Here is a 15,142-nt window from a genome sequence, read left to right on the forward strand (position 1 = left end):
TATATAATCATTAATTTGGGACATCATTTCCTTAATGGCAGATGAATAGTATCATTTCTAATATTGTTTCCAGTGGCAATATGATGAAAAGTATTTTTGTTCCAATTAAAACATTGATTTAATCCCTTTTTAGACTACAAATAGAGGAAGAAGTGATTTCTTACCTTCTGAGCATACAAAGCACCAGCTAACATTAACATGCTCATGATTTCGGCAGCCTCGCCTAGGGGTAAAGTGATTAGGGCAGATGATACTATTAGATGCAAGGATCTTTGACCCAGCAGCCAGGCAAAAGTCATTGGCGTGGTATGCCACAGGACAGCGGACACAGCGCATCAATCGACCTAAAGCAGGAAAATCAGGGACGAGCAAAAGAAAAACAAAAATATTAAATATAAAAAGAATGTGAGTTATTCAAGTCTATTTGTTAGCATTGAAAAAATGTCACAAATAGAAGGAATGACCACTAAGATGATAGATCTTAAACATTTGATCCATCAAGAAAACTCAGATGGGAGCTATGTGATAAGTCTCCAAAAGGAACCAAATCCCATAACTGTCAGTGAGCCTGCTTCAACAAGGGAAAGCCCAACTCAAACCACTGTCCTGACAGCTAGGAAATCAGCCCCAGAATAAACAGGGAGAGGGGAGAGAACAATGTTTGCCTGGAACTCTGTGATTCTTAAAGCCTTTCAAGTGAACGAACCTCTCTACCATCTCCAGAGGAAATACATCCCCTCAAATACTTCATCTATTATAAACCATCACCGAACCACCACCAAAACCTCTAATGCAATCTGTAACAACAATTAAAAATAAGAAAGTAGGCCAATAGTTAAACTGCAACTCTTTTCATTTTTCTTTGTATTAATAAAGACATGGGGTTTCCCTGTGTCGCCAAGGCTGGACGTGACCTCAAAGTCTGTGTGCTCAAACAGTCCTCCCACTTCCTGCTTTACCTTCCCAAGAAGCTGGAACTACAGGTGTACACCATCATATTCATCGAAACTGCAATTTTGATCCAACAAGTTAAATTACTTATGAGACCCATAAGGCCAGGAAATAATCCTAAAAAAAGTACTGACAGTCTGATTAAAAGAAACATCAACACTGCTAAATTTTGCCTCCTTAATCCTCTATAGAAAAAGTTAAGGCTCTTTTGGCACACATGAATTTACCAGCAGAGATACAGTATTGGGTTTTTCCAGGCGCAGTGGCTCACACCTGTAATACCAGCACTTTGGAAGGCCAAGTCAGGCAGATCACCTGAGGTCAGGGGTTCCAGAACAGTCTGGACAACATGGCGAAACCCCGTCTATACTAAAATTATAAAAAGTAGCAGGGAGTGGTGGCAAGCACCTGTAATCCAAGCTACTCCAGGGGCTGAGGCATGAGAATCTCTTGAACCTCTGGGAGGTGGACATTGCAGTGAGTTGAGATCACACTGGGCAACAGAGCGAGACTTCCTGTTTTAAAACAAAACAAAACAAACAAAAAACAAAAACACACTGGGCGAGGTGGCTCATGCCTATAATCCCAGCACTTTGGGAGGCCGAGGCAGGAGGATTACCTGAGGTCAGGAGTTCAAGACCAGACTGACCAATATGATGAAACCCTGTCTCTACTAAAAATACAAAAATTAGCTGGGCATGGTGGCATGTTCCTGTAATCCCAGCTAGTCAGGAGGCTGAGACAGGAGAATCATTTGAACCCGGGAGGTGAGGTTGCAGTGAGCCAAGATCGTGCCATTGCACTCCAGGTTGGGCAACAAAAGTGAAATTCCATCTCAAAAAAAACAAACAACAACAGCAACAAAAACAAACACCTTGTCTTACCAAAGAGAACACATTTCAAAACTCAAGTTTACCTATATGCACAGACAGTTTTGGAAAACTCAGGTTTCACCTTAACTATGAAGCAGAAGAAATTTCTAGGACAAGAGTTTTCATTAAAAAAAAAAAAAATGGGCCGGGCGCGGTGGCTCAAACCAGCACTTTGGGAGGCCGAGACGGGCGGATCACGAGGTCAGGAGATCAAGACCATCCTGGTTAACACGGTGAAACCCCGTCTCTACTAAAAAATACAAAAAATTAGCCGGGCGCGGTGGTGGGCGCCTGTAGTCCCAGCTACTCGGGAGGCTGAGGCAGGAGAATGGCGTGAACCCGGGAGGCGGAGCTTGCAGTGAGCTGAGATCCGGCCACTGCACTCCAGCCTGGGCGACAGAGCGAGACTCTGTCTCAAAAAAAAAAAAAAAAAAAAAAAAATAAAAAAAAATAAAAAATAAAAAATGAACCCCCAATCCTGCCTTGACATGCATTTCTGAATGATATCACATATAGAAACCAGAGATATAAAAATGGCCCAAGGGGGTCGGGCGTGGTGGCTCACGCCTGTAATGCCAGCACTTTGGGAGGCTGAGGTGGGTGGATCACGAGATCAGGAGATCGAGACCGGGCGAGAGAGCAAGACTCCGTCTCAAAAAAAAAAAAAGCCCAGGGGAAGACTACACTATGGTTTTCTAATCAATTAGGGAGAAGAGGACGTGCAGCTGAACACTTTCTCAAACTACATTTCATATGAAATCCAAATATTCAATACCCTACCACATAACCACATTGTGTTCTGTGGAGCCCTGGCACTGCCTGGCTGCTGAACTAGTTCATTATGTCCCTCTTCTCTCCCAAATACAATGTTGGTAATCTCTCTGATAAAACCTAGAGAGACACCATAAAGTGACATGATGGATTGCATTTGAAAATATCTGTTGCCAGCCAGGTGCGGTGGCTCACGCCTGTAATCCCAGCACTTTGGGAGGCCGAGGCGGGTGGATCACGAGGTCAGGAGATCTAGACCATCCTAGCTAACACGGTGAAACCCTGTCTCTACTAAAAATACAAAAATTTAGCCAGGCATGGTGGTGGGCACCTGTAGTCCCAGCTACTCAGGAGGCTGAGGCAGGAGAATGGCGTTAACCCAGGAGGTGGAGCTTGCAGTGAGTTGAGATCATGCCACTGCACTCCAGCCTGGGCAACAGAGCGAGACTCCGTCTCAAAAAGAAAAAAAAAAAAAAAAAGAAAGAAAGAAAAAGAAAATATCTGTTGCCAATGAAACTGAGGTTTTACAGTTAGAGTGGTCCACATGAGAAATCCATACCTTTAGATGCAGAAACATTGGCTGGATTAGCAGCATGACAGGTTATACAGATGTGGAGGGAGCACCGGAAGCCCTTGTTCTGCAAAACAGTGGGTGGGTACTTCTGGACACATTCTTCATGGTAAAACTTTCCACACAAGGGTAGAAGGCACCTTTTAACATCTTCCCCACTCTGCTTACATACAAAACAGGTATGGATTCCTGAGAAACCAAAAGAAGATAAATTAATAAGAATTCAAGAATCTACCAAATGCTAAACCATTAGCTGAAAAGTTTGTAAGAAATTTTATAATGGACTGATAGGGCTGACATCATCTGACCCCACTGTAACAATCTTAGTATTATTATAAATGAACTATCTGATAATACACACTCCCTGATGTGATACAACAGATAGTACATGTTGTCTACAGAAAATGTTTGCCGCTGGCACCCCCGCCAAAAAAAGAAAAAACTCAAACCTAATCCAGCCCCTGGACTAACTACAAGTTTACAGGAAATATGGATGACAGAGGAACAAGTTAAGGGGATACCTCCCAGGAGGCAACCAACAAAATTTAAGTTGGGCTGGGCGAGGAGGCTCATGCCTATAATCCCAGCACTCTGGGAGGCCGTGGTGAGTGGCTGGCTTGATTCCAGGAGGTCAAGACCAGCCCAGGCAACATGGCGAAACTCCATCTCTACTAAACATACAAAAATTAGCTGGGCGTGGTGGTGCATGCCCGTGGTCCCAGCTACTTAAGAGGCTGACACAGGAGGATCACTTGAGCCTGGAAAATGGAGATTGACTGAGCTGAGATCACACCAGTAGACTCCAGCCTGGGTGACAGAGCGAGACCCCGCCTCAAAAAAACAAAACAAAAAAAAAGGTGTGGGGGCAGTATTGTTATAGATAAGTAGAAACTAAAGAGATGTATAGGCCAGGCGCGGTGGCTCACGCCTGTAATCCCAGCACTTTGGGAGGCCGAGGCGGGCGGATCACGAGGTCAGGAGATTGAGACCATCCTGGCTAACACAGTGAAACCCTGTCTCTACTAAAAATGCAAAAAATTAGCCGGGTGTGGCAGCGGGCGCCTGTAGTCCCAGCTACTTAGGAGGCTGAGGCAGGAGAATGGTGTGAACCCAGGAGGCGGAGCTTGCAGTGAGCCGAGATCGTGCCACTGCACTCCAGCCTGGGCGACTGAGTAAGACTCCGTCTCAAAAAAAAAAAAAGAGATGTATAAAAAAGTTTACACTACAGGAAATCACCCGACATACAATGCTGGTAATCTCCCTAAGAAAACCTACAGAGAAGCTTTTGGCCTGTCTCTGGATCTAGATCTTGATTCAAAACATAATAAAAAGACATCCCTGAGACAAATGAGAAAATCTGAAAATGAACTGGCTGGTAGATGACACAAATAAGTTATCATATATTCTTGCTATACATTAGATGTTGTATCTGTTAGAAACCCTTTGAAATATATGGAAAAAATGAGACAGAAGTTGACAACTATTGAAATTAACTGAATACATGGAGATTCTTTACATTGTTCTACCCTGGTGTATGTCTTAAGATTTTTGTAATAAAAAGCCAAAACCAGGCTAGAAGTTCAAGACTAGCCTGGGGAACACAGTGAGACACCTTCTCTACTAGAAATACAAAACAATTAGCTGAGTGTGGTGGCAGGTGCCTATAATCCCAACTACCACAGAGGCTGAGACACGAAATCTCTTGAAACTGGGAGGTGGAGGTTGCAGTGAGCTGAGATCGCACCACCGTACTCCAGCCTGGGCCACAGAAGGAGACTCTGTCTCAGAAAAAAATAAAATAAAATAAAATAATAAAAACATAAAACACAGACCTCTATCACTCTGTAAGATGCAGTGCAACATAAGAAAAAGAGCCTAAGCTTGACAGGCAAACAGACCTCAACATGAATCCTCCTGCAGGCAATTGCTGGAAATGGAAGCTCATTCAAATCACCCATTTTATCTATAAACACTGAGAACATCCAGCAAATAAATATTTTAAGAAATATTAAACAGGCAAAACCCTACCTGATGCTGAATAACTGGTAGCTTTTTTTTTTTTTTTTTTTTTTTTTTTTTTTTTTTTTTTTGGTGACTCAATCTCCCTCTGTCGCCCAGGATGGAGTGCAGTGGCATGATGTCAGCTCACTGCAACCTCCACCTCCTGGGATCAAGTGATTCTTGTGCCTCAGCCTCCCAAGTACATGAGATTACAGGCACCCACGACCATGACTGGCTAATTTTTGTATTTTTAGTAGAGACGAGGTTTCGCCACGTTGGCCAGGCTGGTCTCAAACTTCTGACTTTAAATAATCCACCCACCTTAGCCTCCCGAAGTGCTGGGATTACAGGAGTGGTAGCTATTATTAAACCTGAGCAATCTAAACAAAGATGTGATCACCCTATTGCAGGAAAATAGGGTAAGCCAAGAGCACTAATAAATGACTCCCATTTCTTACACTGTACCAAAACTGGTAAAACTTCCTACTCTCAAAGATAATAACTTTCCTAGGAAAAAAGGGAAACAAAACCACAAATTTAAAAAACCAAAAATAAAAAAATTATATCTTCTCTATACCTCATGTCATATGCAAAAATTAATACAAAATAGATCATAGACCTAATAGTGAAATGTAAAACTAAAAAATTCTATGAAGAAAACATAGAACTAAAAATCTTTGTGACACTGGCCGGGCACAGCGGCTCACACCTGTAATCCCAGCACTTTGGGAGTTTGGGAGGCCAAGGCGGGTGGATTATCTGAGATCAGGAGTTTGAGAACAGCCTGGCCAATATGGTGAAACCTTGTCTCTATTAAAAATGCAAAAATTAGCTGGGCATGGTGGCACATGCCTGGTATCCTGGCTACTAGGGAGACTGAGGCACAAGAATCACTTGAACCTGGGAGGTGGAGGTGGGAGTGAGTGACATCGTGCCACTGTACTCCGGCCTGGGTGACAGAGTGAGACTCTGTCGCAGATTAAAAAGAAAAAACAAAACAAAAAAAACTTTGTGACACTGGGTTAAGCAAAACTTCTTAGCTATGACAGCAAATCACAGTCCATAAAAAGAACAAATTGATAAACTGGATTTAATAAAAATTAAGAACTATTAATCTTACAAACACATCATTAAGAAAATGAAAAAGTTGGCCAGGCGCAGTGGCATGTAATCCCAACACTTTGGGAGGCCAAGGCAAGTGGACCGCCTGAGGTTGGGAGTTTGAGACCAGCCTGACCAACAGGAGAAACCCCGTCTCTACTAAAAACACAAAAATTAGCTGGGTGTGGTGGCACATGCCTGTAATCCCAGCTACTCCGGAGGCTGAGGCAGGAGAATTGCTTGAACCCAGGAGGAGGAGGTTGTAGTGAGCCGAGATTGCGCCATTGCACTCCAACCCGGGCGACAGTATGAGACTTCATCTCAAGAGAAAAAAAGAAAAAAGAAAATGGGGCCAGGAATTGTGTGTTAATGTTACACCTATAATCCCAACACTTTCATAGGCTGAACAAGGAGGACTGCTTAATCCCAGGAGTTCAAAACCAGCCCGGTAATGATGTAATAAAACCCTGTCTTTAAAAAAAAATTTAAAAATTTGCCAGGCATGTGGCAGGCACCTGTAGTCCCAGCTACTAAGGAGGCTGAGCCAGAAGGACTGCTTGAGCCTGGGAGGTTGAGGCTGCAGTGAGCCAGAATCATAGCACTGTACTCCAGCCTAGGCGACACAGAGAGACCCTGTCTCAAGGAAAAAAAAAAGAAAAATGGGAGGGGGAGGGAAGGGGCAGGGAGGGTACAAAGTGTTCAAAAACTTGAATGTTCTCAGTAGCTTTATTTATAATAACCAAAACAGGAAACAACCCAAATGTCTATCAACAGATGAATGGATCAACAACCAAGTAAATCCACACAACAAACTACTACTCAGTGATAAAAAGAAATGAACTACCAATACACACAACAACCTTACTGAATCTCAAAATAATAATGCGGAGTGATGATTTCACAGGTGCATACATATATACATACCAAAATTTATCAACTCATACACTTGAAATACGTGCAATTTTTTGCACTTCAATTCTGCCTTAATAGAGCTGTTTTACACACTCAAACTGATTTTCCTCTTGACCCTATAATATCCTCCCTTTAGGTACTGTCTTCCTTTCTGCTGAAGTCAAGTTTCTTCAAGAAGTTACATATACGGCTATCCACTCACCCTTCAATCTAGTGTAATGAGACATCCTCTGGCAAAAATTGAGGCATTTTCTCACTGCCACATACAAAATCCTCCCTTCAATCCAGAACCTCCTTAGTGTCTTTGCTACATCTGCCCCTACAGGTAACACCTGACTCCTGTGGCTTCAGAGATATTGACTAGCTCCTCCTCTCCTTCCAGTAACTGGTCATAAGAGCATATATGCCCAGGTAGTGTCACTGACCATTATCTTATCCTAATGACACTTTTTCTTTGGGAAGTATGATCCATATGTGCAGCTTCAATGACTTACAGGCATAAGATCTATACCCCAGCCCTGAGTTCTTCACTGTTTACATGCTGTAACATCTACATATCATGCTTAAAAAAAAAAGAGAGAGAGAGAGAGAGAGAGAGTGAGAGAACACTTTCCAGCCTGGGCAACATAGTTAAGACCCCCATCTCAATAAAAATTAAAAAATATTACCCATGCATGGTGGCAAGTGGCTGTAGTCCCAGCTACTTGGGAAGCTGATTGCTTGAGCCCAGGAGCTCAAGACTACAATGAGCTACGATCACGCCACTGCACTCCAACCTGGACAAGACCTCATCTCTTATTTAAAAAAAAAAAAAAAGAACACTTTACTTAGCACAGCTTTATGAAGTGCTTTACCAGCTGGTCTCAGCTGACTATCCCTATTTTCTAATCCAATCTAAGCATTATAACTCACAAATAATCTTTTAACTTTTTTAGTAAATATTTTTATTGATGTATGATGTACACACCGTAAAGTACACACATCCTAAGAGTATAGTTGATGAAGTAAACATGCTCATGTAATCACTATGCAGATTAAGAAATATAAAACATTACCAGTAACCAAGAAGCCCTCATAGTTACTGCCTATGCCTCTTAACTAAAATATCCTAAACTCTAAACATATTGGCTTGTATTCTATATTCCCCAAATGTTTTACACATTTTCATTACTGGACCTTCTGCCCTTCCCCTCCCGACACCAATTTCTCTTTCTCTCTTACAGCTAAACACAGATATCTTCCTCTATGGCATTAGCTCATCTTTGCTTACATTACACTCTGAATGTATCACCAATACAATGCTTTTTGCGCTATATTATGCTACCCATTTATTATTCACTTGGTAGCTTTTCTGAAAGCAGTGACTCCACAGCACCATTTCTATATCTGTAACAACTAGCCCAGTGTTGCCACAAAATAGTGTCTCCAATAAATGTCTTTCCTGAAAAACTTAAAATTCAAACTTTCTTTGGAGGAAGACCATTCGATATCTACTTTACCTGTGCGACATTCATTGCAAATAAATTTTCCTCTTGGCATCTCAGTCAATCCAAGGCACTCCAGGTGGAAAGCCCCGCAGCACTGAGCCTCACATAACAGCAGCTCACCCAATTTTTCACAATTCTGTTAAGAGAAAGAAAACATCTATCTGTTTTTCCACGTTTGAGAATCAAGGGTAAAACCAAGGCCGGGCGCGGTGGCTCAAGCCTGTAATCCAGCACTTTGGGAGGCCGAGACGGGTGGATCACGAGGTCAGGAGATCGAGACCATCCTGGCGAACACCGTGAAACCCCGTCTCTACTAAAAAATACAAAAAACTAGCCGGGCGAGGTGGCGGGCGCCCGTAGTCCCAGCTACTCGGGAGGCTGAGGCAGGAGAATGGCGTAAACCTGGGAGGCGGAGCTTGCAGTGAGCTGAGATCCGGCCACTGCACTCCAGCCCGGGCTACAGAGCGAGACTCCGTCTCAAAAAAAAAAAAAAAAAAAAAAAAGGGTAAAACCAGTGTCAGTGGGTTCAAGTAAACAAAGGTTAAAAGTGGCAGAAAATGAGGTGAGAAAGAGACAAGGGCCTGTAGTTGTAGATTTTATTCTAGTTAAAAAGGTGTACCATTGGAGAATTTTACCAAAGGAAAGCTAAAATCAGGTATTCATTTTTAAAAAGAATGTTCTGACTGCTACATGGAAAATGAGTTCAAGAGTCAAAAGGTCAGAAAAGAGCATAGAGATAAACCAGAAAGCTACTGAATGGTTCAAGCAACTGACACTGGCTAGCTAGACTTGGGCCATAAAGTTCCAAAAGAGCTCCCACCAAGGTCTGAACAGCCCTTTTGGGACACACCTAGAACCATCCCAGAGAGAGATCATTTTTCTGAAATAATCTCAGCTAAGATAGGGCCTCACTTAAGACAGGGGCTTAGGAAATAAAACAATGTAAGATTTATGATTATTATTATTTTTTTTTTTTTTTGAGACAGAGTCTTGCTCTGTCGCCCACGAGGGAGCACAATGGCGTAATCTTGGCTCACTGCCACCTGTGCTGCCCGGGGTTCAACTGATTCTCCTGCCTCAGCCTCCCGAGTAGCTGGGATTAGAGGCATGCGCCACCACGTCTGGCTAATTTTTATATTTCTAGTAGAGATTGGGTTTCACCATGTTGGCCAGGCTGGTCTGAAACTCCTGACCTCGTGGTCCACCCACCTTGGCCTCCCAAAGTGCTGGGATTACAGGTGTGGGCCACCGCACCCAGCCCAAATATTTTTTAAAGCCATGTATTACTATGAAAAGCGAACAAGGGGAAAGGTGACTAAGTTTTAGCTTCAAAAACTCATAGAAACAGAATAGGTCTTGATCACTTAAGAATTAAAGGTTAAATAAAAAACTAACTAGGACAGCTTTAGGGAGAAAGGTTAGAAAGGTAGCCTGGAATTGATAGGGGACCCCAGGGACTTTATCAACCTATAGTCTGAGCTATCTTCAAATGTCTGATTCCCATTATCTACTATTCACATGTAAAAATTGAAAAATAGTATTATATATTATACTTTGCATATTCAGAGCACCAATAACATGTTTTTATATATAGTAAAAAAAATTGACCTTCAGCACTTAAATAGGAAAACGTTAATTACAATGTGAATAAGAAACAAAAGTTTCGCATTAACTAAATGTTATAGACTAATTCTTCAACTGGGATAACCACGTAATTTATCTTTCAAACTGGGACACTTGAGAGTGAAAGGAAGAGCTATTAATAAATTATGACAGCACAAGGGACCTACACAAAGACTGATCCAGACAAGCCAGGACCATAGGGTCACCTTACCTTTAATCTTTTCATTAAATGATCTTTGTAAAATGTGTTTACACTCTGACTTGTCTCACTAAGTAAATAATGAGCGTAACTGTTTTTGAGGATTAACACTGTTGTTTGGGATCTGGTCCAAGTATGTAATAGTGAAGATAATAGGCAAAGAAACTGGATTGAAATTATATTGGCGGCCGGGCGTGGTGGCTCAAGCCTGTAATCCCAGCACTTTGGGAGGCTGAGATGGGCGGATCACAAGGTCAGGAGATCAAGACCATACTGGCTAACCCAGTGAAACCCCGTCTCTACTAAAAAATACAAAAAACTAGCTGGGCGTGATGGCGGCGCCGGTAGTCCCAGCTGTTCGGGAGGCTGAGGCAGGAGAATGGCGTAAACCCGGGAGGTGGAGCTTGCAGTGAGCTGAGATCCGGCCACTGTACTCCAGCCTGGGCGACAGAGACTCCGTCTCAAAAAAAAAAAAAAAAAAAAAAAAAGAAATTATATTGGCAACAATAACATTTTCTGGCCTGAGTTTACTTTTTTAGAGATCTCAACTTATTTATCTATTGCTATTTATTATTTGTGAGATAGGGTCTCTCTCAGTCACCCAGATGGGAGTGCACTGGCATAACCATGGCTCACTAAAGCCTCTACCTCCCTGGCTTCAGGTGATCCAATGACCTCAGCCTCCCCAGCAAGGGAAATACAGGCACACACTGTCACGCCTGGCTAATTTTTGTATTTTTGGCAGAGACAGGGTTTTACCATGTTGCCCAGGCTGGTCTCGAATTCCTGGGCTCAAATGATCCACCCACATCAGCTTTCCAAAGTGCTGAGATTAGTGCTGTGCTCAGCCTATGGTTTCAGTTTAAAAAAGAAGAATTGGCCGGGGCGGTAGCTCACGCCTGTAATCCCAGCACAAGGTCAGGAGATCGAGACCATCCTGGCCAACATGGTGAAACCTCGTCTCTGCTAAAAAATACAAAAAATTGGCCAGGCATTATGGTGGGCACCTGTAATCCCAGCTACTCAGGAGGTTGAGGCAGGAGAATGGCGTGAACCCAAGAGGCAGAGCTTGCAGTGAGCAGAGATCACGCCACTGCACTCCAGCGTGGGCAACGGAGCGAGACTCGGTCTCAAAAATAAATAAATAAATAAATAAATAAATAAATAAATAACTAATATCCTCAAGTTTTTGTTTACTTAAAAGAAAAGTCTGTAATCTTGACCTCTTGGGCTACAGGTATGAGCCACTGCAGCTGGCTAATTTTTTTAAAAAGACAAATTTTTTTTCAATAGAGACAGGGGTCTCACTGTATTGCCCAGGCTGGTCTAGAACTCCTGGCCTCAAGCAATCCTGCTGCCTCGGCTTCCAAAAGCACTGTGATTATAGGTGTGAGCCACTGCACATCGCCTATCTTCAAGTTTTTATACACCAAATTTTAAGAATTACATAGGTAAATCAAGACCATTAAAAAAAATATACTCAAATGGTCACTGACTCTACTCACAAAGACTAAAAGTCTCTTTAACAATAAAGTGGAATCCCCTATCTCACAGAGAGGCAACCCAACACAATGGTGAAGACTCTAAACCAACCAAGTCCAACAGAGCTTAAAGGTTAGAAAAAAGGAGAGGGAGATTCTAAATCCAGACTGCTGAGGTTTAAATCCAGGGTTCTCTGATGAATATAAGCAAGTTATTTATCCTCTCTGTAATTTAGTTTCCTCATCTGCAAAATGGGGATAATCACAGAACTCTACTTATGAGATTATTAGGATGACTAAATAATGTAATATTTACAAAGTGCTTGGAACAATACTTCATACACAGTAAATACTGTATAAATATTTATTAATTAAATAAAACAATATAGGTGGTAGGCTTTCTAAAGTCACCACATTAAAGGAAAAATATCTCAAAGCTAAAATTACCCTTGAAAAGTTCCTTACAAACCCAAAGATTCTGACACCATGAGAAGTACTGGAGAATTATATTTGAATAAGCAACCAGAGATTCGCATATTCCATCTCAGACTTGTTTCACGGCATATATTCCTTCATGGGCCTTAAGGGCAGGTGATTCACCAACACTAAACTATTTCTCCAAGTATCTTTCTTTGTGGGGAGAAAAAAGGGTCAAATCCTTTTTTTTTTTTTTTTTTTTTGAGACGGAGTCTCGCTCTGTCGCCCAGGCTGGGGTGCAGTGGCCAGATCTCAGCTCACTGCAAGCTCCGCCTCCTGGGTTCCCGCCATTCTCCTGCCTCAGCCTCCTGAGTAGCTGGGACTACAGGCGCCCGCCACCTCGCCGGGCTAGTTTTTTGTACTTTTTAGTAGAGACGGGGTTTCACCGTGTTAGCCAGGATGGTCTTGATCTCCTGACCTCATGATCCGCCCGTCTCGGCCTCCCAAAGTGCTGGGATTACAGGCTTGAGCCACCGTGCCCGGCCTCAAATCCTTAAAGAAAGTGACTCCACTGGGATCATCCAAAAGCACTGTTATTCTACCAAGAAACCATCACAAAGAGATGGAGTGGGTTTCCCTTTAAAGATGAACATGCAATGAATACACAAGTTGGCAAACATTTTTCTACCTGACAAACATTCTCCTTGAGTGCAGCTCCTCCACCGCGTTCACCCTGCATTTTTTTAGAGGCAGGCATCCCAGAATCGTGTTCCACACCTTCCTCAACAGTCTCCTTGGGGCTTGCGGCCGTCCTGTGAGGCATTAGTTCTCCCTTGCAAAGAAAAAATAATGTCCCACATCTGTATTATTGATGTCTCTTCCATTTGACCCCCTCCCTCTGGGCTGCTATTTGTCTAGCCATTAAGCACTTACAGATGTTCAGCCAATCACTCGGGCGGACTGCATGCAATGTTAGTTCTAACCCTGCTGTGATTGGGCGGGTAGTGGGCGCCTCATGCCCTGCCACTAACTGCTCTGAGGCTGTATGTTCCACTGGAACTTTCTGAGCTGTTCCATTTTAAGGTTTCACTAAGGGAGAGAAAACATTCTTAAGTTTATTTGATTACTTATTTGTCCTTCCAAGATCAGTGTTTCCTAAATAATGCCCCTCTTGGGCATTCTATTCAAATTGTCCTGGAAAGAAACATTCTGCATCATAACGTGTGATGCTGACCTGACTTCTAACTCTCTTTTAACTTGAGTTGGAAACCCAGAGATAATATCAATGATTGCACTGATGCTTTGCAAGTAAATCGTTTTAAATCTTTTGTTTCCTGAAGGCCGATATTCATAAAAATTGTCCTAAGATTAAGTAGCTGATGGTCTCAAGAAATAAGCAAGTAAATCTCCCCGCTAATCACAGCAGTCTCAACTTGGTTTTTTTTTTTTCCAAATAGAGTCAAGGTCTCACTGTATTTCCCAGGTTGGTCTTGAAATCCTGTTCTCAAATGATCCTCCCACATTAGCCTCCAAAAGAGCTGAGTGGCATGAGCCACAACACCCAGCCAGCAGTCTCAATTTTTTTCTTTTAAAACAGAGTCTCACTCTGTCACCTGGCTGGAGTACAGCGGCATGATTTCGGTTCACTGCGACCTCTGCCTCAAGGGTTCAAGTGATTCTTGTGCCTCTGCCTGATTAGCTGGAATTACAGGCGCATGCCACCACACTCAGCTAATTTTTATATTGTTAGTAGAGATGAGGTTTCACCATGTTGGCCAGGCTGGTCTCGAACTCTCAACCTCAATTTATCTTCCCACCTCGGCCTCCCAAAGTGTTGGGATTACAGGAATGAGCCACGGCACCTGGCCAGTCTCAACTTTTATAGGGCAGTATATAAGTTCCTTCAGATCACATATTGACTTGATATTGTGCTCTCTGGTTTTACAAGTTTACTTAACGATGAAACAATTATATACCTGATTGGACATCTACAGCATAGGATGTGATGATCTTTTAAAAAGACCATATTGACAGTTGCAATACATGCCTTGCCTCATTATTAGGATAAGGCTGTACTTTCCCTCCAAGATTCCTTACGGCCATCAGCCATTTCAGTAGAACAGTATTCTTAAGAAAACTCAAGGGAAAGAGGGACGTGGCCTCTGGTGTGAAAAGTAGCTTCTCTGTAGAAGGTGAAAAGATCAGGAACTGAGTATTACCTCTAAGCTTGGAATCTCTTTTGACGAGTCATCATTTTTCACTTTTTTACACTGCATCTTGGCTGCAGCATGCCTCTGTCGTTTTCGCTTCCTTGGTCTGTCAAATATCTTGGAAGTGCCTATGACAGGAAAATAGGTGTTATTTGCTGGCTAATAACACACATGTCCAAAATCTCTTATCTTATTGATAGAATAAAAACCAACCTTAAAACTCATTGAATTCTCTAGCTTTGTGGATTAGGAAAACGGGGGAAATAAGAATTGAGACTAACTCATGATGACATAACTAGATGGGAAATGGCTACATATATGTAACTTCTCCCTCATATAGATTAATAATAAGTGTACAGGTTATCACAGAAATTTTAAATTATATGATTGAAATGACAAATCTTGTAGTTCCTCAAAGGAATTAAATCCTATAGATGAAAGAGAAATGCTTTTTACTAGTCATGAAAAGATACCACTCCCTAGACTTCGAGATTAGAGACAATAATATAAATCACTATATGATTTATGGATTAAGGGCCAGGCACT

At 42.3% G+C, this 15,142-nt stretch overlaps 1 protein-coding gene across 7 annotated transcripts in view; it reads right to left on the reverse strand.

Moving 5' to 3' along the window:
* The window catches only part of NSD1 (nuclear receptor binding SET domain protein 1), a 178,691-nt gene that overhangs the window by 41,677 nt on the left and 121,872 nt on the right, over nucleotides 1–15,142 (reverse strand). For all 7 annotated transcript variants that reach the window (XM_050793152.1, XM_050793156.1, XM_050793155.1 and 4 more), the window contains 5 exons: nucleotides 14,606–14,724; nucleotides 13,075–13,218; nucleotides 8,679–8,802; nucleotides 3,154–3,354; nucleotides 165–344 (listed from right to left, as the gene is read on the reverse strand). In XM_050793152.1, the coding sequence (XP_050649109.1) occupies nucleotides 165–344; nucleotides 3,154–3,354; nucleotides 8,679–8,802; nucleotides 13,075–13,218; nucleotides 14,606–14,724 (768 nt within the window). The remainder of the gene's footprint in view (nucleotides 1–164; nucleotides 345–3,153; nucleotides 3,355–8,678; nucleotides 8,803–13,074; nucleotides 13,219–14,605; nucleotides 14,725–15,142) is intronic.

This window comes from Macaca thibetana, chromosome 6 (assembly GCF_024542745.1).
Source record: "Macaca thibetana thibetana isolate TM-01 chromosome 6, ASM2454274v1, whole genome shotgun sequence".
Taxonomy (NCBI): domain Eukaryota; kingdom Metazoa; phylum Chordata; class Mammalia; order Primates; family Cercopithecidae; genus Macaca; species Macaca thibetana.